The 25,269-nt window shown below is 38.5% G+C and overlaps 1 protein-coding gene across 11 annotated transcripts in view; it reads right to left on the bottom strand.

Moving 5' to 3' along the window:
* CELF2 (CUGBP Elav-like family member 2) overlaps positions 1-25,269 on the bottom strand; it is a 438,989-nt gene that overhangs the window by 50,854 nt on the left and 362,866 nt on the right. For 7 of the 11 annotated variants that reach the window (XM_054016397.1, XM_054016390.1, XM_054016383.1 and 4 more), the window contains 4 exons: positions 15,137-15,166; positions 13,202-13,281; positions 8,708-8,866; positions 7,005-7,068 (listed from right to left, as the gene is read on the bottom strand). In XM_054016397.1, coding sequence (XP_053872372.1) covers positions 7,005-7,068; positions 8,708-8,866; positions 13,202-13,281; positions 15,137-15,166 — 333 coding nt within the window. The remainder of the gene's footprint in view (positions 1-7,004; positions 7,069-8,707; positions 8,867-13,201; positions 13,282-15,136; positions 15,167-25,269) is intronic. The other 4 variants (XM_054016427.1, XM_054016444.1, XM_054016439.1 and 1 more) reach the window with 1 other exon arrangement.

Raw genomic sequence — 25,269 nt, 5'->3', positions numbered from 1 at the left:
CCACAAACCAGCTCTTCAGATGTTATGTGGTGTCAGCTATGGGGCCTCCAGAAAAGATCCGTTTCTTGTTGTCATAATGCATCAGAGAAGGAAACCAAAGAATTGAACTGAGTGGAACTCAAGAGTGTGAAAATGTTAATAACAGGCTGAGAACACACCCAGTGCCCAGGGTGCTGTAGAACTGATGAAATCAACAGGCGTATCTCCTCACTCCCATCCCAAAGGCTGACCGCTAAAATACACAAATAATCTATCCTCATCGTTACTATATTCCACTTCCTCCAGATGTTTTATCATTGCTGCTGCTCCCTGTTTATTGGCTTTTTCCCTTATGTGAAATGTGTCAACATCACAGCTTGCTAGCACAAACTCAGAACAGGGAACCAAGTACTGTTGATCCTCAGATCCGACAGCCGATTTGGTTACATGGTAGAAGTAGATTCCGGTTCAGTTAATCTCTAGCCAATGTATAGATTTGGGGATTATTCTGCTGTCTGGCACATTCTATCCTTTCACATGGTCTCCATTCGTGCAGTCCACGCTTTTCACATCACGTAGGTTTTTCAAAACAGCCCCAAACCCCGGACCAAACTTAGACAGAAAGTGATTCAATCCTTTTTATTTGAAACTGCGGCATACTCAGCAACCGTACCTCTCGCTGAAGAAATGCAAACCGCTTAACACTGCAAAACAGCCTCATAGGCATGTAAAAAAAAAAAAAAAAGAATGAAATTCCACCTGCAGGGAGAGAACTCCTGGGTAAGAAAGAACTCTTGATCTTCATGATGGAGAAAATGTTGGGAATTAAAGCAAAATGATTTATAAAGAGCTAGAACCACATTACAATTTGATTCAATTTTTAATAATGTGTATTTACCAATGTGCCATCAGCTTGGCAAATAGTCAGAACTACAAGGAACACAACTTTCATTTTGTTACTTGGCAAATTAAAAAAAAAACAATTAAATTATGTACAAAACAGATGCACAATATGCCTGCTTGAAACTTAAGATTTAAAAAAAAAATTATTTATAAGGATAGGGGCATGAAAATTTAATTTAATGTTCACCTTAGGTAATTTCGTGTCTTATTGTTCATGGCAATTACCATAAATCTACATATCAATAAGCAAGAACAGATGTCAGTTGTTACAAGTGCTTGCCAATCAGGCCTGTTAAAAAGTGACAGATGGATGGTTATAGAACATTCTCATAAGGCCCATTAGCACATTCGCAGGAAATTTTTGTAGTGCTGCGCAGTCACAGATGCGGTTCTGTGAAAACACGGGTAAATTTGAGAGCACAAGATTTACATTTGACAACTTCTTGTGCTACCTCCAATGCAAACTTTCATGCAATAAGGCAATTTGCCTTGCTTTAGTCACCATAGTTTTTCTCCTTGTGATAGATGCAAGTAGTAAGGATCAGGGGCTTGTTTGTATAGGACGTAGCAGAATCATGGGCCATTTTTAAAAGCTTTTTAGGCTTATTTAAGTTTTACATGCAAAGCATTTAGTAAGTATTAAAATAATTGAGGATCATTTGCGTCTTCACCTTGAAGAATTTCCTGCTTAAATCCTTCCTTTCTGGGAAAATATGCATTGGTTCAGAGCCCCGCCCTGGTCATCTTAAAGAGGCCTGATTTTCAGAGGATGGATTCTGAGCCCTTTCTGATCAGGTCCCTTTACAGTGTCTCAGCTTGGTCACCTCAACACAGCGGCATCCCACAATCGGTGCTATTGGCCCAATTATTTATTTACCTTTTTCTTTTTGCCTCGTTAGTTTCCCCAAACATTAGGGTTTATTCCCTTTACATTAAATCCTGACTGAAGTTTAAGAAACATGGACTAATGATCAAAGCAAGTACAGTTTATCATCTCTGATCAAAAAGTAAGTTACTTGTTAACACTGATGTTATCAGACACTCCAGATTTTATTTTAAAAAGTTGAATCAGATTTTCAAGGGCTTTACTTCAGATAGGGAGAGGTCCAGAATAGCGCTTTTGAAATTACAAGCACCAGGCAAGATGGATAGAATAGAAAATTCTGATTTCCAGCTCTATCAAATCACATATATTTTGAATCCATCTTTAGAACAGCTGTTTATTTAATACTTAGTACTTAACTTTTTTCTAATCACTGAGACCCTGATTCAGCAAAGCACTTAAGCACATGCTTAACTTTAAGCACATATTAAATTCATCCCTATTTAGCACAGCACTGAAGCACATCCTTAAGTCCCCTGAATTCAGTAACTTCCCATTGACCTCAATGGGATTTCAATACGTGCTGTAAAGTTAAGCATGTGCTTACGTGTTTTCCTGAATAGAAATGACATTAAGCACATGATTTAGTGGTTTGATGAGTCAAAGCTTTCCTGCTGCATTCTGCCTGGTCTTTATGTGAGTGCCCAATATGGGAGCGGGAATAAGGAGCCTCTTCCAGGTCTTTTGCAGTCAGTGTAAGGTTCAGGCAGACTTGCAGTTCCTTCCTTCAGACTCAACCTAACTCAAAGAGTCCATTTTGTATTCTCAAATCTCCCAGGCTACGGAGGGTTGGTGGTCTCCTCAATGTGTTCGTGCCACTCCTGTTTGCAAGAGTTTGTGTGTACTCTAACTAGAGAGCAAACCCTTTCCCTTCAATGGTGTACACTCCAAAAAGTCAACTAAAGCTTCATTGTGAAACCTAGAAAATGTGGATTGATTGGCTTTGATTAAATGGCATCTTCAGGGGAAGCGCAGTTGTTTGATCTCATTGCTTTTAGTCACTTAGCCCAACATTTTCAGTTGTGCATATGTAAGAAGCAGCCATGGCATGGCACTATTCCTGGAGTTGACAGAGATTCTCACTTTGAACAGGACACCCCTTTAAAGAGGCCCTACGGGCAATGCCCAGCAGGAGAAGCCCTTCCGGTATTCTTCCAGTGGAAAAAAGCTACGAAGGAGTGAGCCGCGGTAAAGGACCTTAGAGCCGATGCAAAAGCACAGCGCCTCTATGCAGAAGGTCCTGGCTTCTACACATTCCCCCAAGATCCTCCGAGCCAATGGCGTGATTAAGGGAAATACTCAGGAAGCAGAACTGTGTGGAATTTCTCTCACCCATCTGCTCCCATGGATTCAGAGGAAACCTAGCTCAGGTAAAAGGGAAAGGGTGAACCTAACTGAAGCAAAATCAGAACCAGTCTGAAGCTCAGCCCAAATCTCAAATCGAACCATGAGAGAATTTCAAAAGGATTAGGAACATACGTTAGAAAATAGAAAAAGGCCCAACTGTATGGCATTGATCAATCTGAAATCCAAAGAAGATAAATGCAAAAGTAGGGATCACTTTTTCCTATTTCAACCTATTTTTTCTTTTCACATATCCAACTGAATCAATATAACCCCTTTTGTGTGCGTGCGTGTGTGTGTGTGTATTTTGCATATGCACGTGTATACATACCTATCTATATGCATATATCTATTTACATTTATAACAAAAGATTTGAAATTAATTGTATTGATAATGGAAAACCTTCACGGGGAAAAAGAAAAATATTTTTTGACATCTCTTCTGAGTTATAATCCCCTGGCATTCTGTCACATAATGTAAAATTAGGGTGATCAGATGTCCCGATTTTATAGGGACAGTCCCGATATTTGGGGCTTTTTCTTATATAGGTGCCATTTACCTCCCACCCCCTGTCCCGATTTTTCACACTTGCTATCTGGTCACCCTATGTAAAATCTTATGTCATATCTTCAATGTACTTTTAAAACTAGTAGGTTAACTTAGCTCACCTAATGTAAATCAGTTTTTTAATGTCCGATCCAAAGCCTACTGAAGTTAATGGAAAGATCCAAGTGATTCACTGAGCTTTGCATCAGGCTGTCAATGCAACTTGAATACATTTGAAGAGGGGAACTTTCTGGCTTGAACCGTCATTAACTGTAGCTTGTATTTTTTTATTAGACAATCAAATCATGTGATCTACTTCACCCGTGTTACTGACATTCCCCACAAACAATGAGAAAGTACAATCCATACACTACAGCCTAATATTATGCATATAAGTAAAAGCAATGCCTTTAAATTATTAAGCATTACAGTAGTCAGTGGAAAAAAGACTACAGTATGACCGAGAGTAGTGACGTAAGTATGTGCATGTGTTATGTAAGAACAATAAAGCAGAGTTTGGCAAGACAATGATAACTCCTGTAATCAAGACTGCGATGCTATTAAAACAGCAAAAGGGATATTGACGACTCTTGTGATATTAAGTGTTTTCCTACTTTAATGGGCTTTAGACACATACTTAAATGCTCTGCAGAATTAGGTGCCCGATCTAAAGTCTACTTAAATTAATGGAAAGATGTCCATTGATTTCAATGGGCTTTAGATCCAATGAAGCCAAAGAGAAAACAGCCATTGACTTTAAAGGTGCAGGACTGAGCTAATTAAAATACTTTTGGGTGCTACATACATGTACAGGTAAATTTAAGATCCGATTTGGCCATCATTGCTCACGTTGAGTAGTACCTTACTCTTCCCACTCAAATCAACACAAGGAGGGGGGCAAAAGATCTGATTCTAAATGAACATTTTTTCACTCAAAAAACTTGCAAGGTCTAACCATGGAGCTTGTCTGGTATCTTAGCTGACTGCTTCTAGATTTTCTTCCTCTTTAAGAAAAACTAGTCCAGTATTAATACACAAGCTCCATATCAGCTGGAAATGAATATTATTATATTTATATGTGTAAGATGTGTGGATAGGATGTAATTAAAAATACATTTTGAAAAAAGGAACAAATCTAGCTCTTATGCTACATGAAGGTTGTGAGATCAATGCTCCAGCAATATTAACCCAATCATGTTGCACACACCTAGAATTTTTTATTCCTCTGTCTCTTGTAAACCTTAATAAATTACTCTTTATTATTAAAGTATACCATCAAATGTAGTGGATGTGCAATGTAAATTGGTTAATGCTACAGGAGAAACCTGAAATTTGGGAAAAATATACAACTTTTGAACTTTTAAAAACTTAACGATACAATTGTGCTAAGACTTTTGCCCTTTCGTGTTGAGTTGTAGCGTGGAGAGAAATTTAACATTGTGAAATTTGACCTTGGACATTGAGATTTAAGAGCCCGGCATTTCTGGAGAAGAAAAGGTAAACCCAGAAAAGCATTAAGTTCTGTTAATATGCACGTAAGAAAACCACCTTGTTAAAACATTCCAGGAGGCACATACAGTTCTTAAATTATTATCCAGTATATGGATCCATTAGAAATCTAGTCTTTGGCTGAGGAAGTACATTGTTCTAGTAAACATGACATGCCACTATGACCCCAGAAGATAATTTCCTTGGACTAAATGGCCTACTATGCATAACTGATTCATACATTGGATTGAGGGGCACCCTAGGGTTAATGTGAGGAAAATTCCTAATTTCAGTCCAGGTATGGTTCAGTTATTGGAGGTAAAACTAAACCTACAATAACTGTGAACAGACAATGGGAACCTACTTGGATACAAGTACAGTAGAGTATGCTATACAGAAAAATCTCCCTGAGTATTTTTTCCCCCTTGGGTCTCTCAATTTTTTCATTCTGTAGAGCTAACCAAATATGAAACATTAAACACAATCCTTGAGCTCAAAGCCAGCTCCAAAAATGCCAACTGTGAAAATGTTGCTGAATGACTCTGCTCTGTTTATCATATTAAGATATATTTTTTGATGAGAAAAATGCTAGATCATAAGTGTAACATAATAGAAACAGCAAGCACTGCCAGCAGGTCTGAGGAAGAGAAAATAATTCAGGGATATTGTCATCTGTAGGCCAATTTATATTGTCAGACAGCAGATTCACGTTAGTCTCTGATGCCATTGCAATAATGGCATAATGTAACGATTGAGCAGAGAATACCTATGGGGTATGGCTATATCATGTGGTATATCTATACTTGTTAAAAGTATTTCAAGATTCATTCAAAGGGAAGCCAGAAGAAGCTTGGATTAAAAAAAAAAAGTATTAAAAACGTTCCTAAAGACACATGAATATTTCAGCCATTGTTTTGTGATGGCAAAGCAAGTCCAATGCTACATTTCATTGATTCACTGAGATCATGATTAAAATAAACTAGCATACCTTTTTTTTTTTTTTTTTAAATCAAGCAAGGAAAAAAGGCTTTTTAACAGTTCCTCACGGCAGGCATAATGTGCATCTGTGGTCTGATTTACTGCACATGCTGCCTTCTCTAGCATCATGTTAAGTTAGGGTATCAGCATGGCAGGTCACACAGTGGGAGAGACCTTTTACTAATCACTACACATCACTTACTACTGGCACACAGCTCATTACCAAGAAATCCTCCAACTAGCTGGCTTTCAAATATGCTTACACTTTGATTTTCTTTCTCTCTCTCTTTTTTCCTTCAGAACAAAGATTATACTTTTACATAAAAGCTTCTGTTGTGTAATTTTGTCAACTAGGGTTCTGAAGTCAAAAAGGCACCCAGTTAATTTCCCATGATTATAAAAAGAAGACTGCAAGCTTGTATCAATGGTAGGCCTGTAATCTTGGGTTTCATTAAGAAGGTCAGAACATTTTTATTTGTCACCTATTATTAAAATGTTTGAGGGCTGCCATTAATTTGATTTTCAGGCCACAGAAATCTCACTGGAAATTAAAATGTAATCCTGCTGTTGCTTTATTGCTACTTTTAGTAGGTAGGATATAGCTGCAGGAACTAAGAGCTCTCCTGCAATTTACAATTGGTTACTCTGGACAAATGGCAGGTGACTAATGCAAGACAAACTGTTTGTACAACCGAGGAGCGGTTAGTTTAATTTCAGTTTCTGAAAGACGGACTGAATCTGAATCATGAGTTGCCCCCTGCTCATACACACAACACATTTTATATACAAAGACTAACATCATGTGATCATTACAGAAAACAGAATTTAAGAGCCTAAGAAAATAAAATATAATTGGACAAAATGAAATAATTTTTAACTCACCAGCCATTTGCTGAATGCCGCTGAAGGCACCCAAGTTACTGGAGGAAGTTGCTTGCTGCAGAAGCTGCAAATTAATAATAAGACGATCATTGTCATCTAAGTGATGTTACAAAAAAGCAACAAGATTAAAACAAAATTATCCATCAAATTAAAGTTATAGTTTCCTTTACTTTTATATTGTCTCTTGCTTCTGCCTATTGTTGGAATGAACATCCCCAGAGTTGATGCTGTAAATCCATATTAATGTCTAATCTCTATTAAGAAACACACAGACACTGGGGAAACTCAATAACATCGCTGCTTTAAAACAATTAATCAATTTACTCTTTTTAACAACCAGGTGTTGAATCTATTTAAACCAACATAGCGTGACTAATTATAACCCTCTGCAGTCTAGTAGTTACCATAACTCATCTCTGTCAATCATGGTCCATTCTCACCCAACCCCTTAAATTCAGGTTTCTTTCTTTATCATCCTTAGAACAAGGTACATCAAATGCACAGATATTCATTAGTTCATAGGCTGGCACTTAGCTGATATAACAGTCAAGATTCACTATTAACCCTTGATATACAGGGTATTTTTTTTTTTTAAAAAGACTGCCAGCTAAATGAATGTCTATGCAGATTTAGAACCACCCCACCCCACATATACACACAATTGATTTATGCAATCGACAGCTACAGAGAAACAAATCTCTGAGCACATGGGAACGTCCCAGTTGTCAATACGCCATATAGCGTGACCATTCACAACTTCACAGCGGCAAAAGGCAGAGACCCCTGACCACTTGAACAATAAGAGAATCTCTGTCATCAGTCTATGATTTATGACACACTCAAGCTGTTCCAGATTCCCCGCAGTAGAGGGCAGCTGTACAATGCAAGGTAGCGAGCTCATTTTTCTCTCCTAGCTTTCAAAGAGTCAAAGAAAATGTCATTTTAAAAATGCCCAAACGCTCATCAAATCTACCTTCTATAAAGTAATATGAACCTTGCACATTTAGTACCAATAAAAGAGCATTTAATTTACAGACTTTCACTAGTTAATGTGATAGCCATTTTCAAATATATTAAAAGATTAACTTGAATGAGCACAGGGAATATTTCCATGGGAAACTGATATGCAGAGTAGAATTAAATTCAAACATTGTGGATTCAAAAGACCATTCACAAACACAATTGAAGAAGGTTTTCAGATGTCTACCTGATCTCTGAAAGCTGAAGATTTTACTTTGATAAGAGAAAGCATCCAAAAAATGTATTCACATTTTTAAAAAAGCAGAATTTAATGTTCGGCAGAAACATCAGAATGAAGATGTATTTTCCAGCTGAAATAGAATTTAAATCTTCAGAAGACTGCAAGGCACTGAAATAACTTGAGACTTTCATTCTAAATCGCTGTTATTATTACAAAATGTTTTATATAGTGCCATAAATTTATGTGGTGCTTTCAGGAATAAGTCACATTATCTGCCCCTAAGTTAAAATGTAGGGAATTCCATTTTATCAGGGTTCACTATAATTAGCTTCCAGTGTGCTAAAATAAATCAGTTTAAGTCTAAATATGTGGTCACTAAAACAACGAGGAGTCCGGTGGCACCTTAAAGATTAACAGATTTATTTGGGCATAAGCTTTCGTGGGTAAAAAAACCCACTTCTTCAGATGCATCTTGTGGTCACGACATTTCACAAGAACTTACAGCTAGGTACTGTGGTGTGAGTCCTCCAAGGCCTGTGAGGTTCCCCCAAGTGGCAGTGTTGAGCTGTTGCATCTGTTGTGCCAACTGCTGTTGTAAACGCCTCTGCTCCTTATCCTTTTGGGTATCAGCAAACTTCACCACTATAGGCGAAGAGCAGCCCTATGATTGGACAGATTGGAAAAGAAATTCGTTAATATCACACACATTTACATGATTCTACCTTGACGTCTTCTTACCACCTTTAAATCCATTTGAAATAACCGGAAATTATTTCTGAAATTATGTTTATTAATTATTATTCAACTATTTTTAAAATGTGGCTCTTGAAAAATTATTAATTTCCTCTCTCTTTTCACTGAACTCCTTTCCTTCCAGATCTTTGTGGATGTTTAACTATCTGAGTGCCCCTGGAGAGACAACAGAATTTATCAATGCTCTTTAATTAAGCTTCACGGTTCATGTGTTTTAAAGATGGACTTGTCTCTTTCTTTTCTGTCTGTTTTCAAGTAATAGCCAAAGACACTGATGGACATAAACAGTGCCTCTATTTCTATGAATGAAAACAGATCCTCTATTTTTATCTAATGAAAACTGTTTGCTTTCAGATATAAACCTCAAGATTTTTTGTTTTAAATCTACAGAACAATGTAGCATCATAATGATTCCAGTTTACTTTTGGCAAATGGATTAGAACATTTCATGATTTGTAGAAACCATCTGTCTTTGAGTTTTATCCTGCTGCCCTTCGTCGTAGTGTCTGAGTCCCCCTCCATTCCCTACCCACTGTCATGCCGATTTCTCTTCTACCCTTCGACTCTTGGGTGCCTCAGATCCAGAAATACAGCAGGATTTTAGACACAGTTTACAGTGTGAAATGGTGGTTTATATCTAACCAAACTCATCCCATGGCTACTCTCACTACACTGTGAGCTTCTTCAGAAAAGTTCCTATTCTCTATTTCTGCAAAGAGTAGCCGTATCTTTTCTCTCTGAGAAACCTCACAATAGGACAATGATAGGAACATTCACAATCAACAGACAAAATGATGAAATAAGCCACGGTAATAATATCTTTTGTGTGAAGACCTCCCATCAATACCATTCCTTTAGAATTATCATCTTAGAAAATGATCACTTGAGATGTATTATTCCACCCCCAGCACCTTGCTTGTATATTTCATTGTAAAAATGTCTTTCAATTTTTCAGTGAATAAAAACTGAGATACACACTTCAGCAATTGAATAAAGATTATGGAGGCGTCCGCTTGGTATACAATTGTCTCTTCTCAGTGATTTTATACTAATATTAAAATCAAGCTCTTATTTAAAAAAAAAAAAAAATATTTTTCCAGTTTAGCTAATGAAAAAGGTAATAGCAAGCTTGTATCCCATTTCAGATTGGCTTTGGTGGTATTAGGCTAAGTATGGGGATAGTTTACTGCTTGCTACATACATGTACATACGTGAAACTCTTAGGTCTATTTCAAAGGGAATATAAATGAATTTCAAAACGAAGAAATAGTATATGGCTGTTCCAGTACTCAGCTCACCAGCTCAATACTCAATACAACAGCTGATATCATATATATGAATGCTGAAATGTCAGTAAATTGTATAAAAACAATCTCTCTGCAATTTAGGAGTCTATAATATTTTTTCCACTTTCTGCTCTTATTTCATCATTTTCAAAGGAGCAAACATTCTGAATATTGAAATTATACGTCGCAAAATGGCTCTATATGAGAAAACTGTTGCTATTTATTCCATGTTAACAAATTAGTGTCTCCTACTAACCCTCCATTTGAGTGATTTAAAAAAAAACCAAACACAAAAATGAGGTAGAAAAGCAGAAAATGAGGGCAGCAATTATGGCTTTAAAACTAAGTTGCTTAAACCAGGATAGAGAGTAAAAGGCAAAGAGCAATAGAAGCATTCATTATTTCCAGGAGACACTTGCTCTTCTGAACATGAACATTCTCATCATTTTGAGTCACTTTGAAAAATACGTTTTAGTCAATGATGTGTGCCAAAGAACTGAAAATAATGAAATCAGAAAAAATAACTTCAGTGGTTCAATTGAAACTTGACTGCATAATACATAATCTTCCATTTTAAAAATCCCCCCCACCCGCCAAAAAAACCATGAAATCAAAGTGCCCAGGGGCAATATTATTTCAGAGAGTGTCCAGATTTAATAGCGCCTCTCAAAAGTCAACTTTTTACCATCATAGCATTGACATTAATAACCAAGAGGCAGGAAATGCTTTTGAATGTTGACCAGAACAATACCTTCTTTTCTTCTTTCTGTCTGGAGAAGTACCCCCCCATTATGCAAGCATGTATGGGGTATCTCCTACCTCATTATTTTATGGCTGCTTTTTATCTCCCCTTCTCAATGGGAAGCACTGCCTGTGTACCTTTCCTTCTGCTGGCAAGATAGAACATGCAGACTCCTATTGGTACCATGCCATGAATTGGTGAGCTGGAAGGACTGCTCCACCTCCCACAAAAGAGTAAGCACATCAATTCTGCTCCAGACCTGAGCCCAGCTGACATCACGATGCTAAGATCCAGGATATTCTGACCCGTCCTGTCAGTTTGGGATCTTAAGTGTACCCTAATTATAGGTGCAGATTCTCCAACCTTTAAGGCTGCTGAGTAGTACTTCCCTCTGAGAGTAGTTATTTATATAGGGCTAAATTGTGATGCACTTCCTCACTTCAAACAATTGGATTACCTGTGGCATAAGGTACTATTCAACATAAGGAAGTACATCACAGTGGGGCTTGGTTTGAAGTACGGTACAATACTCAGCATATGAAAGGGAGAATCTGACCTTTAATGATTATTTCATTTTACAACATCCGCTGACATGAGGGTGATTCATGTGAGACTCATTACCCTAGACCAAAAATACATGGGAACACATGGAAAATACACATCAAAACCACAGCATTATTAACAACACTTCTGTTTTATGTGGAACCAAAAAGTAGCAAAAATATAGCGACCCAAATTAATGGGGCAGTACATGGCAGAAAAATAAAAAGAAGGATTATTCCAATGAACTAAAATGTCACTTTTTATTCCATATATAGTGTCATAGTGCACAGTAAAATATATTAGGTAATAGCAGCTTCCTAGTGAAGATAATTTCAATAATTCTGATTTTTCTCTGTGGAAGATTCTCATCTAACACTGTATGTTCAGGGTCTATAAAAATGCATTGCACTGAAAAGAAAACACATTGATTATAAAATAAACTTAACCAAAGTCAAATGTGATTTTTGGAAAGACAATAGCTTTGCAATGCCAATATCATTACTGGAAGAGTACAGAAAATAGTTGACATGCACTGTCTCTTTTTTTTCCTCTGTCTTTCCCTTCGCTCATTACACAAAGCAGCTCAACGACATGACGCAATAATGATTGTTTAGTACCCAGCATGCTTTGGGAGACTAGAGCATTGCAAAGAAAAATTACTTGAGAAAAAATTGAAAGGCCCTCGTTTAAAAAGAATAATAATTAAAAAAAAGAAAGAAAAGAAAAGATGAAACAAGTGCACATAACATCAAAATGCCACCTCCGAGAAAATCATCAGTACACAAAGATACGGTATACATAATACAGTATAACATGCACTCTCAAATGATTAAACTAGAAGATCCAGAATAAGTAAAGGCTTAGTACTCTTGTGAGACCTTTTGTGCAAAATTCGGAAAGACCATGACATAAATCACAGACTAAAAAAGCTGAGACCACCAGATGAGCTGTGACAATGCGATAACTATGCCGATAAGTGGCTCTTACCCTGAAACTGTAGTCGCACCAGGTAAGTAAAAGTTAAAGCTTCGTGTTGCTCATTATTAGAAAGCACGATGCCATTTTTAGGGAATAAAAGATTGCTGCTTGCACAGAGCCTGGCGTGGCAGTGCACTGCAGCTAGTCCAGCTCTTCAATGTGCTCTGACATAACTAGCATTTTTATTGGCTACATGAAGTAGGAGAAATTATATTAATTTAAAAAGAGATTCCATACGCAACCCCCCCCCTCAAATTCCCAAACACATGCACTAGGAACTTGGCATGGCCAGGTTAAAAATCTCTATTGAGCCTTTTCCCAGAGTATCACAAACTGCAATGTTTTAAAATCCATATAAATTGAGGCTTTATTATTATTATTATTTTTTTGGTTTAAGAAAAGGATAATTTAGTCCCCAGATATGTGTTATTTATTCATTTATGTTTATTTTCTATTGAATGCCACTGGATGCATTATAAAAGCAATGCTTGGGTTCAACCCAGAGATCTTTTTACTTGTGTTTCAAGATCATTCGGAAAAATAAATGTCACAAAAAGAGGTAGAGTGAGTTTTGTGAAAGTTTAAATCTGTGAGATTGTCATGTGTCTGATCTTCTTCAGGAGACCATGGCTTTACCATTCACAATCATTTGCACAAAGAAAACAAAGAAAGGGCAGATGATACAGTACTGTACCTCCATGGTCTGAGACTGGTGCATGGCTTTGATTGCATTCTGTGCCATTGCCCTTGTAGAAAATGTAACAAACGCACAGCCTGTGGGAACAAGGGGACAGGGAGCAGGAAAGACAAAAAACAACAAGACAAAAGGATTGGACGCTTGTTAAACCAACACAGTCTACGAGAACGGCCACAAGACGACACTGTTCTCAGTAGTACATAAAAGTAAACAACTCCTCTAATTTATTTATCAACAGTGCTGACTTGCTAATCTGACCATAGATGAAAGAAAAAAATTAGATTGGTGGGGGTGGGAGAAAAGGGTTTGGAGGTTTTTGTTTTGTTGTTGTTGAGCCACAGGGTTTGAAATGAGCAAAGCTTGTTCGTATGCTCTCAAATGTAAAGTTTGGATTGTATATTTTAATCCCTTCCAAAGCATGCATTAGCAGCTACCTGCTATTTCTTTTTATTTATGGTTGGTTTAAAATAAACTGCCGCATCACTGGCAATTAAGTACAAATTTAAAGAGCTCATAATGGCACTGGTAAATTTCATCAAGATGGTCTGAACACAAATAAGAATGAGGAAAACATGTATAAAATGCTTTGAAACCAAGTGCCAGAGGACCCAGTGATGCTGCCAGACCAAATTCAGTAATGCAGGGGGGAATTTAAATATTTTTTAAAAATGAATTTTTCAAATAAAAATCTTTACGAGTTTTGTTTTTTTGAAGTCCTGATACTTATGGGTACAAGCTTAATTCTTTGATCTACAAAAACTATGACCTCCTTCAAATATACTGGAGCTGTGTGTGTGTGTGAGAATAATTGAAAACCACTTTTTCCCTTTTAAATCATAGAAAAAAGAATAGCTCAGTGCCAGAGCTGTTTCCCCCTGCCAGCCTCCCCTTTATTGCTACTCATACCAATACTGGGCATGGTGTAGGTCAAGTTTAGTACTGCACGGCTCACTGCCCTTTTAACTAATAAAAACACGGCCTTTTGAAATTTACATTTTATTCTTCTTCATGCACCCTTGGGCATCTTAAAGAAAAAGACTGTGAAATTAATGCAGATTCAGGCTGATTTTGTAATAATACCATGGCACACTAAAAGCTTAGCTAAAGCAACACAGACTTATTTCACTTGTGATCTCTAATGACTTTAACAGTGCATTGATTTTCAGCTCCCTTAGCCTTGCACAGTTTGAACTTAGGTTTCAGAGAATAATTTAGTGTTCCACTCAATTTCCTCAAAACATTATTATTATTACTACTTAAAAGATTTCCAAATGAAGCAAATCTAAACACACAGAGGCTGAAGCATATTGTCATTTTAGAGCTAATACATGAAAGCTATGTTCTGGCACCAAAAATACAATATTGTTGCCCCTGTGGCCAATGGGCAAAATAAACCATTTTGCAATCCAGCAGGCAACAGATTGCTTGGTTTATGTAAATCAATTTGTGAGCCATAAAACATCTTTTCTCTTTTGATCTGTATGTACCTGGTAAGATTATCAAGTCAAGACTGTATTAACATTTTAATCAAACAACAGTAAGAGAAAGCAATGCCTGATCATTACCCAAAAGCACTACATCTAGTCATGAAAATAAAGTCAATGCATTTTTGCATCATGCGGTAATTTTTAAAAAAATATATAAAATCCCTTGATACAAGGGAAACTAATCCACTATGCATCTTACTGATAGATTAGCATTATAAATTTTAAAGTTAGAATTCTTTATGCAGATTTTACAGTAGTGTTGCGCTACTTTATATATTTCTCAGATAATAGAACAGCTGATGATGTTTTTATTATTTAGACACATTATGTTGCGACTACTGTTATCCAGAAAAAAATTTTTGTCAAAGAAAATAATTTCACAAACATCTTTCTATAAGGCATTCTAGACAAAATGTGTAGTAGAATGGTAAATAAGCTACAGTACCTCTGCTAGATTCCATATTGATGCTGTGCACTAAAATTAAAGAGGCCCAAATTTACCATCAGTCTCAAAGTAATCTCTCTTAAAAACATTATTCTTATTATTAATATAGGAAATAATACTAAGCGTTTTCATTTCTTATCTTGTGACTTCAATGGGGGGGGAGAGAACAAACTATTAGAGATACATTAGGGGGAAAACATACGGAGCCTTTGATAATATTGCTTTTAATGGTCAAGGAACCGTTTCATTCACTTCCCTTGCTCTTATTATCCAGAAGCTTGTACCATAGTTACAATTGCCAAGTGGAGGTTAAGAATGCAAAAGAAGCATGTAAAATGTCAACAAGAATCAATAAGACACAGTTTATGCATTTATCACCATTTCTACCCAGCAGTACAGCTGTAAGTAACTTACTGAGAGATGTTGCAATTAGCAGGTCTCAAAAGAAAATTGAAGCAGCAGACAATTAAGCTATGTGGCCATATAGCTGGAGCAGATTACGCCCCCCGCCCCACTCCCTTCCTGCTCATTCCCTTTTTAACCAGAAAGCTAAGTCACTGGGGGGCTTTCACTGCCAATATTATGGCATAACCTCCCTCTTCACCCCCAACCCAAGTTCATTTGAAAGGCCTCTAACTGTTATGTTCTGGCATGAAACGATTTTTATAACAGAAAATACCATACACTGAGCTATTTATTTAAAGGAAACTTGTTCCCTGTGAAGCCCATGACGAATGTGTGTGCACCCTTTGCTCTATTCCAAGATGCTCAAAATCATTCTATAGAGGAAGGGAGGCTGAATTACATTTTCATTATGGTCTGTGGGGTCAGGGTTACAAAATTAGGTCCATATTCAATCCACAGCAAATTTCCAACTGATAACCACTGGCCAGTTGCACACATGATTACCTGATTTGCACAAACAATTGTGGGCACAAATTAAGTGTGCAACTGCACTACTACATTATGTGAAAACCTGGCCTTTAAAGTGTCATTGTTAGAATCAGCACAACGTTGAGATGAATGAGTTCACAACTCTTTCTAACCATTATTTCAGGCTAAAAACAATGCTTTTATATATATCTATATCTCTATAAAAGCTTTCCTTCTGCAAAATCCAAATCTGCCATGCTTGGGAGGAGCGGTCAAATAAATACACTATTTAGGGCAGTTCTGGCCCACAGCTGTTGCACAACCCTCTTTACTCTTGAAATTAATAGGTAGTAGATGTTGAGTGAATGGTAGGAATTATTCCTTTTACATAGTGTACAATCAACCTGTAGAATTCATGGCCACAGGTGTTATTTGACATACATACAGACAGCTTTATAACCATTAATAACATTGTAGCTATGCATGTTAAGATAAGACTAATCAAATCTCATGCTTCAGGAAGGATTTCCACATCCCCTCACCTCATCATATAAAACACCGTATAATTGCCTAAGGCAAGGAGCATGCTTCCTCTGAAGCATCAGCTATCGGACATTGCCAAAGGCAGCATGGTTGGACCTGATGAACCAATTGTCTGATCTGCAATGGCAAGTCCTATGCTCCTTAGATGGCCAAACCCCTTGCCTCAGCAATTCTCTTACTACAAATAGGAGCAGTGGCGCTCAGTTGGGGGGTATGGGGGAAGGTAGGTGTGAGAGGAAAATATACTAACAAGAATATGAAGACACAACTTTTTGTTGCCAAGACAACATGGAAATTACTTCCCCTTAAATCACCAAGTGTGTAACAACAAAAATCATTTTGTAAATGTGGCCAACCTGTAATTCACCTTGCAATTATTTGTTATCTCTACTTTCAAAATGTCAGGGATCACTAACAGAAAAGAAAGGGGGTGAATTTCACTTATTTCTGTAAGGCTGCCTTCTAACCCGCTGGAACAGATAAACCATTGACTGGGGAAACGTTTTCCAAAGTAATTTCCTCCTATTGAGGGAATCGGAGAGAAGCAGGTTGCCCTACCACAGTAGAGATTTTGGAAACACATCTATTACACTGGTCTCCTCCGTTGAAAGGATATCTAAACTCATATGTTTTGTCTTTTCTCACAATTATAACAGATTTTAGAGAGAACTGGCAAACCTATCACCAATACATCTCTAATGCCTCTCCCCTCCCCTCCCCCCAAATCCCAGGAATCTCTGCTCCAGGATGATTTTCAAAAGTGCTAAGTCTTGGCCTAACCGTGCTCCCATTGAAGTCAATGATGCCCCATTTATTTAGGCCACCATTGATCTCCTTTGAAGCTGCCATCCCAGAAGCATATGCACAGTACTCCATAAGAACATCTGTACAACCTTGACAAGACTTGTGAACGACATAGGAAGCAGAACATTTTCAAACCTGATTTCACCTAAATAAACCTAGACTGTTTTTCAGAGAACCCACAACTCCCAATGAAGTCAATGCAAGCTGTAAGGACTACAGACATCTATGAATCAGGTCACTTTTACTTATGTGGCTAAAGTGGAGTTAAGAATGGAAGTTTGAAAAAACTGGCCTGAATGGATTTAAACATTAAATAAAGAATCAAATGTATTTAAAAATATCTCAATGGCTTTTTATCAATCTACTATTTCGTGACCTAGAAGAAAGATTTAAGAAGAAATTTTGAAAGCTAGATAAGAGACTGGGACGCTCAATTCCCATTAAATGTTGCTTTCAAAATCTCGGCCTCTGGCTATACAGGTTGTGGTCTGGTGATTGTGTTTTGCCTTTCCAAATTCCAAGTTCAACTGGATACAACATTCTTCTTCACTTCTTCTCCTAAATGATAGGGGTGTTGTGTCCAGTCGATCAGCTGCCACGTTTCTTCCCAGAGGTGAGTGTACATCAGTGACTGTTGAAGCGATGCCTGAGCGCAGCCTATTTAAATTTGTAAAGTGCTTTGGCGTCTCTGGGACGAAAGGCACTATAGAAATAGAAGACATTGTTAAAATGAAAACTTACAAGCAATTTGGAACAGGTCTATAAAAGGAAAGAATCTATTCATGTCCAATTATTTCTGGTTGAGTTTTCTGTGCCTAAGAATTCCTCTGGTTCACAAGTTAGTGTGTTTCATTAAAAGTAAAACTTGGGCAAGTAGTGTAGTGTAACCTGTACAAGGAGCCATCCTAATTAGGCAACCTTCCATCTTAAGAGACCACTCCAAAGTATCCCCAAATGTACTGAGTACAATTATGCTACATATTTATTGTAAGACAGAAAATAGTTTATGGCACAGATAAGCAGCTGGAAACGGGTGACAGGGGATGGATCACTTGATGATAACCTGGTCTGTTCATTCACTCTGAAGCAGCTGGCATTGGCCACTGTCAGAAGACAGAACACTGGGCTAGATGGACCATTGGTCTGACCTAATATGGCTGTTCTTATGTTCTTAGATGTGTGGTAGCCCCTGGGTGATTGCTTACTGGAGGGATTACTCTATGTTGTTTTCTACAGATCTGGTAGCCCGAAGCATAAGTGCAGAAAGCATGAGGAAGGATGGTGCAGTGATTAGGCAGTTAGCCTAGGACTTGAGAAATGGGGTGCCACTCCTTGCCCTACCACAGACTGTCTGTTTGACCTTGGGCAAGTCACTTAGCTGCTCTGTGCCTCAGTTCCCAGTCTGTAAAAACAGAACTGATAAGATTTCCCTGCCTCACAGGTGTGTTGTGAGGCTAAATATATTAAAGACTGTGAAGTGCTTTGAGATCCACAGATGAAAAGTTCTACATAAGAGCAAAGTAGTATTATTACTATCTCAGCTCATATGAAAGAAGGGTTTTGGTGAAAGATGTTGGACTGAGAGCCCTGGAAATTGAAGCCATCTGTTTATACATATCAGAGACACAGCAAGGTAACAGCAATGCACACTTCCCACAATGTGCTGGAATCTTGGCCTTGATTGGCTTTCTTCACCTAGAGGTCAGAAGACAGGTTCAATTTCTCATGCCCATTGTAATGTCAAAAGGAAAAAAAAAAATCCTTGGGAGAAAATCCTCTGAAAATAAGAGTTCATGAAGGTGTTTCAAAGTTGGATGCCCCAAATCACTAATGACGTTGGAAAATGTAGGCCCCAGTAGTTGGAATTTACATAGAATCAAACGAGAGTTAGACCCACACTGAAGACCACTTTCTATTGGCAACCCGAGTGACCCACTTTCTAGAAATGGAAAGTTTTGTCAGTTATTGTCCTGCTTCGAGCCAATCTTTCTAGGGAAAGAATATTGAGAAGATGTAATGTGGGAAAATCTGATACTTAGCTTTGTCATGGAGTGAGTCGAGAAAGAAGCTTGGAGTCTTGGTGTCTCAGTTCTATTCCCGCTCTACCACTGACTTCCTACACAGCCTTAAGGAGATCATCTAATATGACAGTGTGTTGAAAAAGACATTCCCCCCTCATGAAATATTTTGAACTCAAAATTGTTATTTGAAATCTTTCACGGGAAAAGTTTGATTAGAATTTTCAAGTTTGATTCAAATCAAACATATCTCTTGATTCAGTTTTTGATTTTTTTTTTTAAATTTCAAATTTTTGTTTTTGCCCTTCTCTCTTAATTTTCCGTTTTGACATTGAATGCGACAGCATGAATAATGTCTACTTTTTTTGGCCCCCATTCTCCACTCCCACATGCTTTTTTTTTAAAATTAAATTAAATTAAATTTTAATTTATCAAAACTTCTCCAACTTTTGAAAAGTTACATGGTGGCTAAAGGACAAATGAAACTGTAACCTTGCCATAGTTTTCAACAACCTGAAAAATGGCAGAGTGGCAAACCTGTAGTATAAAGGGCTTTGAGATCCTCCTATAAAAGGCATCATCAAAGTCTCCCTTCAAGAAGCTGAACATATAGTCTCGATAGTGTTGACTCCCACCCCATTTAGACTTAGGGTATGTCTACATTGTAATTAAAAACCTGCAGCTGTCCGAGGCCAACTGACTCAGGCTCGCAGGGCTCCGGCTAAAGGGCTGTTCAATTGCTGTGTAGACATTTGGGGTCAGGCTGGACCCTGGGATCTAGGACTCTGTGAGGGGAGGGTCCCAGAGCTCAGACTGCAGTCCAAGCCTGAACATTTACACCAAAACCAAACAGTACCTTAAGCCAGAGCCCAGTGAGCTCAAGTCAGCTAGCATGGGCCAAGCCATAGGTGTCTATCTGCAGTGTAGACATACCCTGAGGAGTGCCAGGCTAGCCACAAACCCAGATCACTTTCAGAGGTGGCACGTTACGTTACTTCAGCCTTGCAAAACTGCTCTGAATATCAGTCAGAAAATCTCCTGCTCCAGGCACAGAAACTAGTCACCTGTTCTTTACCATAAGTCAGGGGTGGCCAACCTGTGGCTCTGGAGTCTCCATGAGGCTCTTCAGAGGCTAATGTACATCTCCTTGGATAGGCGCTGACTCCAAGGCTGGAGCTACAGATGCTAACTTTCCAGTGTGCTCTGGTGTGCTCACTGCTCAACTCCCTGCTCTGTCCCAGGTCCTGCCACCACTCCACCCCTTCCCCCAAGGCCCCTGCCCCTTCCCCCGAGCCTGCCATGCCCTCGCTCCTCCCCCCTCCCCACCAGAGCCTCCTGCGCACTGCACAATAGCTGATTGCGGTGGGCGGGAGGCTTGGGGAGGGAGAGGGAGGCGCTGATTGGCGGGGCTGCCGGTGGGCAGGAGGTGCTGGGGGACTGCTGACGTATTACTGTGGCTCTTTGGCAATGTTCATTGGTAAATTGACTCCTTCTCAGGCTCAGGTTGGCCACCCCTGCCATAGGTGATAATGCAAAAAATGAATAATGATATTTTGCCTTTTTATTTTTAAACAAACAAATGAACAATCCCTACTTACTGCAGATGAATGGAATTTTGCAAAGCTGAATTTCTGCCTGATCGGGGGCTGATTCCCACACCATTCCTATCTGTTCTTTAAAACAGACATTCCCTATTACCAGATTTTTAACAGTACTCTAAACGTGCACTTGCCTGACTTGCTTAATACTGTCATGTTGAAATCAGACAAACAAGACTTTAAAAGCTGTGGCAATATGCATTTAGAGACCTTATCAAATGCACATTTTAGATCTAATTGTCTTTACACATACGTAGCAGGTTCGTTCAATGCTCTTGACTCAATTGACTACAGTGTCTGTTATATAAATCTGTACTTAGCAATACATCTCTGTAAGTTGCTATATGGAGCTTCTGTGATAAGGATAAGAGGATTTTATTATTATTACTGACTAATACTACTTAGCAGTAATATAGTGATTTTGACCTACTGATCTCAAAGCACTTTACAAAGGTACAGTAGACCCTCAGAGTTATGAATACCAGAGTTACAAACTGACCAGTCAACCACACACCTCATTTGGAACTGGAAGTACGCAATCAGGCAGCGGCACAGACAAAAACAAATACAGTACCATACTGTGTTAAATGTAAACTACTAAAAAATAAAGGAAATTTTTTTAAAAATTTGACACAATAAGGAAACTGTGCTTGTTTCATTTAAATTAAGGGTAAAAGCAACATTTTACTTCTGTGTAATAAAGTTTCAAAGCTGTATTAAGTCAATGTTCAGTTGTAAACTTTTGAAAGAACAACCATAAAGTTTTATTCAGAGTTGCAAACATTTCAGAGTAATGAACAACCTCCATTTCCAAGGCGTTCGTAACTTTGAGGTTCTACTGTAGATGGGAAAACTGAGGCACAAAAAGAGATTAAGTGAGTCACCTGGGGTCACACAGCAAGTCAGCAGCAGAGTTGGGATTCAAATTCAGGTTCTTTTGGCTACAATTTGCATGTTCCACCCACAAGCTCACAGCTGTCTGTGTTGGCAGCAGTGTTCTGGTAGACAGATCACAGGACTAGGAGCCAGGACATTGGGGTTCCTTTAAAAAGTTCCGAGATTTCTGGGAACCTTTTTCAATAAGTGATTTAAAATCTTAATCATCCCAGTCAGTTCACTTTTGCTTTGACATGACAATGGGGTGTAGTGCAGGACATCAACAATGGGAATTTTTAAAAAAGTGGTCTAAGCTGGAGGCTGAATCCCTCTACCCATAGAACAGATACAGGAAAGGCATTGGCAAGATTCTCTATGCAGTCACATGAACCTGAGTTGTAGTGGTGAGAGAATAGGACAGTCTCCATACCCTTCAGACCTCAGGTTCACTGCTTAGACAGTCAGTTGTGTTTTCTTATTCTTAAAACAGACATCCACCAATTGGGAACTGCTCCACATCAACTCACTAACTTCACAGGGGCTGTGAAACAGCCATCAGATGGTAATGACTTTTGGCCACTATCTACTCGCTGTACCTAGGTTGCAGCCAAACCAGGTAGAGATGGAAAAAACAAACCATTTTTCAGTTGCAGGAGCCAAGATCAGTGGGAATAAAGTGACTAAATGGAGACACTAGAAAGGTCATTTAAAATATATTGCTCCATCACTGAGACTTTGCATGATGTCTTTAGGCTACTTACACATGAGTTTCAAACAGCTGGCAATACAAATTTAGAGTGGAAATGCGGACGGACCTTTATCTACAGCGGCAGAATGGGTGTGAATTTATTAGAACCATATCTACTCTTGGCTTGAAACTACACTATCAACAACCAGTTCAATCTCTCTCTCTCTCCTTATCTAAGCACCTATATCACACTCATCACAGAGTGTTATATTTTCCTTCATCATTGTAGACAGGGATTCTTTTCCCTGTTCAAACTATGAGGTAGACTATAATCCTAGGTCTACCCTACAACGTTATAGTCTAACGTTGCTATACTAGCAACAAAAGTGTTGCTACTCTTCTGTGAACAGGTTCCAAAAGTTGACTGAAAGCTTTCATTCCTTACTAAGAGAAAAATAAGAGCACAAAACTGAACTGTTCTGCCTAGCACTCTAGTCAGTAGTTGTCCTTTGGAACTGAGAATTCACATCTGTTAATACTAACGATTCCTTCCCTAACACATTTTACATAGCTCCAAAGTTTGCATAAATATCAGTAAATGTGTTTTTTCATGCTCTTTATTTCTGAGGTATCATGATATGCTAATTATTAAGGCAAGCTGACTGAGAAGAAGATGAAATACTCAAGCAGAGCCTAGTGGATTGTATTTTCATTTTGCCGAGCTGTGAGGCTTGTGCACTCCCAAATGCCCATGTGCTGAGACGCCAGCATTCCCACAAGTATGTGACTAATCTTCATTCAATCTTCCTTTCTTTTTGTCAGAGGATGGAGATGGATGGCAGGAGAGAGATCACTTGATCACTGCCTGTTAGGCCCACTCCCTCTGGGGCACCTGGCATTGGCCACTGTCGGTAGACAGGATACTGGGCTAGATGCACCTTTGGTCGGACCCGGTACGGCCGTTCTTATGTTCTTTATAGGAACTTCCCATCTGGAAGCGTGGTTGAGCTGTGGGCTCTTACACATGAGAAGAAAGATGGTGTGGGGAATTTAACATACTGGAAATAGTAACGTGAATGAGAATCCATTTAAATGTTGGAACTTGTTGCAGGATTTAATTGTATTAATTTTCCTTCTATTTTTAAAGAACCTGATTTTGGTTCTATGCCACGCAAGATTCCTCCCACCCAAAGCTCTCCTGCAGCACTTCAGTTCAGTTCTTCAACACGCAGCACTTTCCCAGTGCTTGGTTTTCTCTCTTGATCTGGTGGTTTTGTGATGTTGACAAACATCTGCCTGGAAACTGGGCTGTAGCATGGGTGTAGAAAGCAAGTCAAGTTTAACAGGCAGGAAACAAAAGAGCCTGGTATTATATTATTGCGAGTGACTGTCAGAATAAACTCGAATATTAGAGAGGCTATAGCTCCACTAAGCCAATACATCCCAATATCTGTTTGAGTGTGACGTGCCTGGAACACGCTCTTCCATCTCCAAAGATGAAAGCCTTGCACATTAACCTTAAACTACCACAACATCTGCTCAACGGGCTACACTGCAATACTCAATCAATTTGTAACTGGCGATAGCAATTGCCACCTATTGAGGAATAAAAATACCCCCATCCTACCCTTTCCTGTAGGTTCTCGTGATCTGGGATTATGACGGAAAATCTCTATTGAACAAGACTTGGGGAATACTTGGATACCCACTATGTGGCTTCTGCTCCTGAATTATGCAGAGGAGTCAAATAACTCTTGTAAGACTCAAAAACTTGATTCTCTAGTTTATAATCTAGTCTAAATATTTAAATACACCTCTACCCAGATATAACGCTGTCCTTGGGAGCCAAAAAATCTTACTGCGTTATAGGTGAAACCATATTATATCGAACTTGCTTTGATCCATCGGAGTGCACAGCCCCTCCCCACCCCCGGAGCGCTGCTTTACCGCGTTATATCCGAATTCATGTTATATCAGGTTGCGTTATATCGGGGTAGAGGTGTAGTTATCCAGCAACTCCCCACTGCAGCTTTACTTTCCTGTGGCCAAGATTTAAAAAATAAATAAAAAGAATATCTAAAGTTAGACTCCTAAGCCAGGATCATGCAGCTTCTTGATGGTCAAGCAGCTGTGGGATCAGAGTCTAAGTCCATATAATTGTAGGCCCTGATTTTCCTCGGACAACGCTCACAAACAGAACATATGGTTTCCCATTAATCGACAGAGCATTTTTTCAGTGAGTGTTTTTTTATCCTTATTTACATGGAGATGGTACGGCCCCTGCTTTCCACCTTCACAGATGACCTACTGACACCCAGTTCCCAACCTATTCTGCTGGACTTTATATCCATTGTGGACAAACTGCTGCTCAGAATAATTAAAAAAAAAAAAAAAAAACACAAGTGGCTGCACATACAGAAACCAGAGTCTAAAAGAAACAATATGCTTCAGAAGTTAAAAAAAAAAAACACAACAACACATTTTTCTGTGTTTTGAAAATGTAATAAAATGCATAAACTGTGATTCCTATGTACTTTTTCATGTTTAGAGGGGGAAAAATATCCAAAACAGAATGATTGAGTTTTGCTTCTCCTTAATAAAATCAACAACCCCACATTTTAGAGTAGTTTTTACTCCCTGTCCCTTTAAATTATGGCAGCTGATATCATGGCACTGTTCCCCTAAGGCCGACAAGCTTGCCCTGATCCTCTTCCCAATTCAATTCCATATGTC

Source organism: Malaclemys terrapin, chromosome 1 (genome assembly GCF_027887155.1).
Source record: "Malaclemys terrapin pileata isolate rMalTer1 chromosome 1, rMalTer1.hap1, whole genome shotgun sequence".
Taxonomy (NCBI): domain Eukaryota; kingdom Metazoa; phylum Chordata; order Testudines; family Emydidae; genus Malaclemys; species Malaclemys terrapin.
This window is presented reverse-complemented; position numbering and strand designations above follow the sequence as displayed.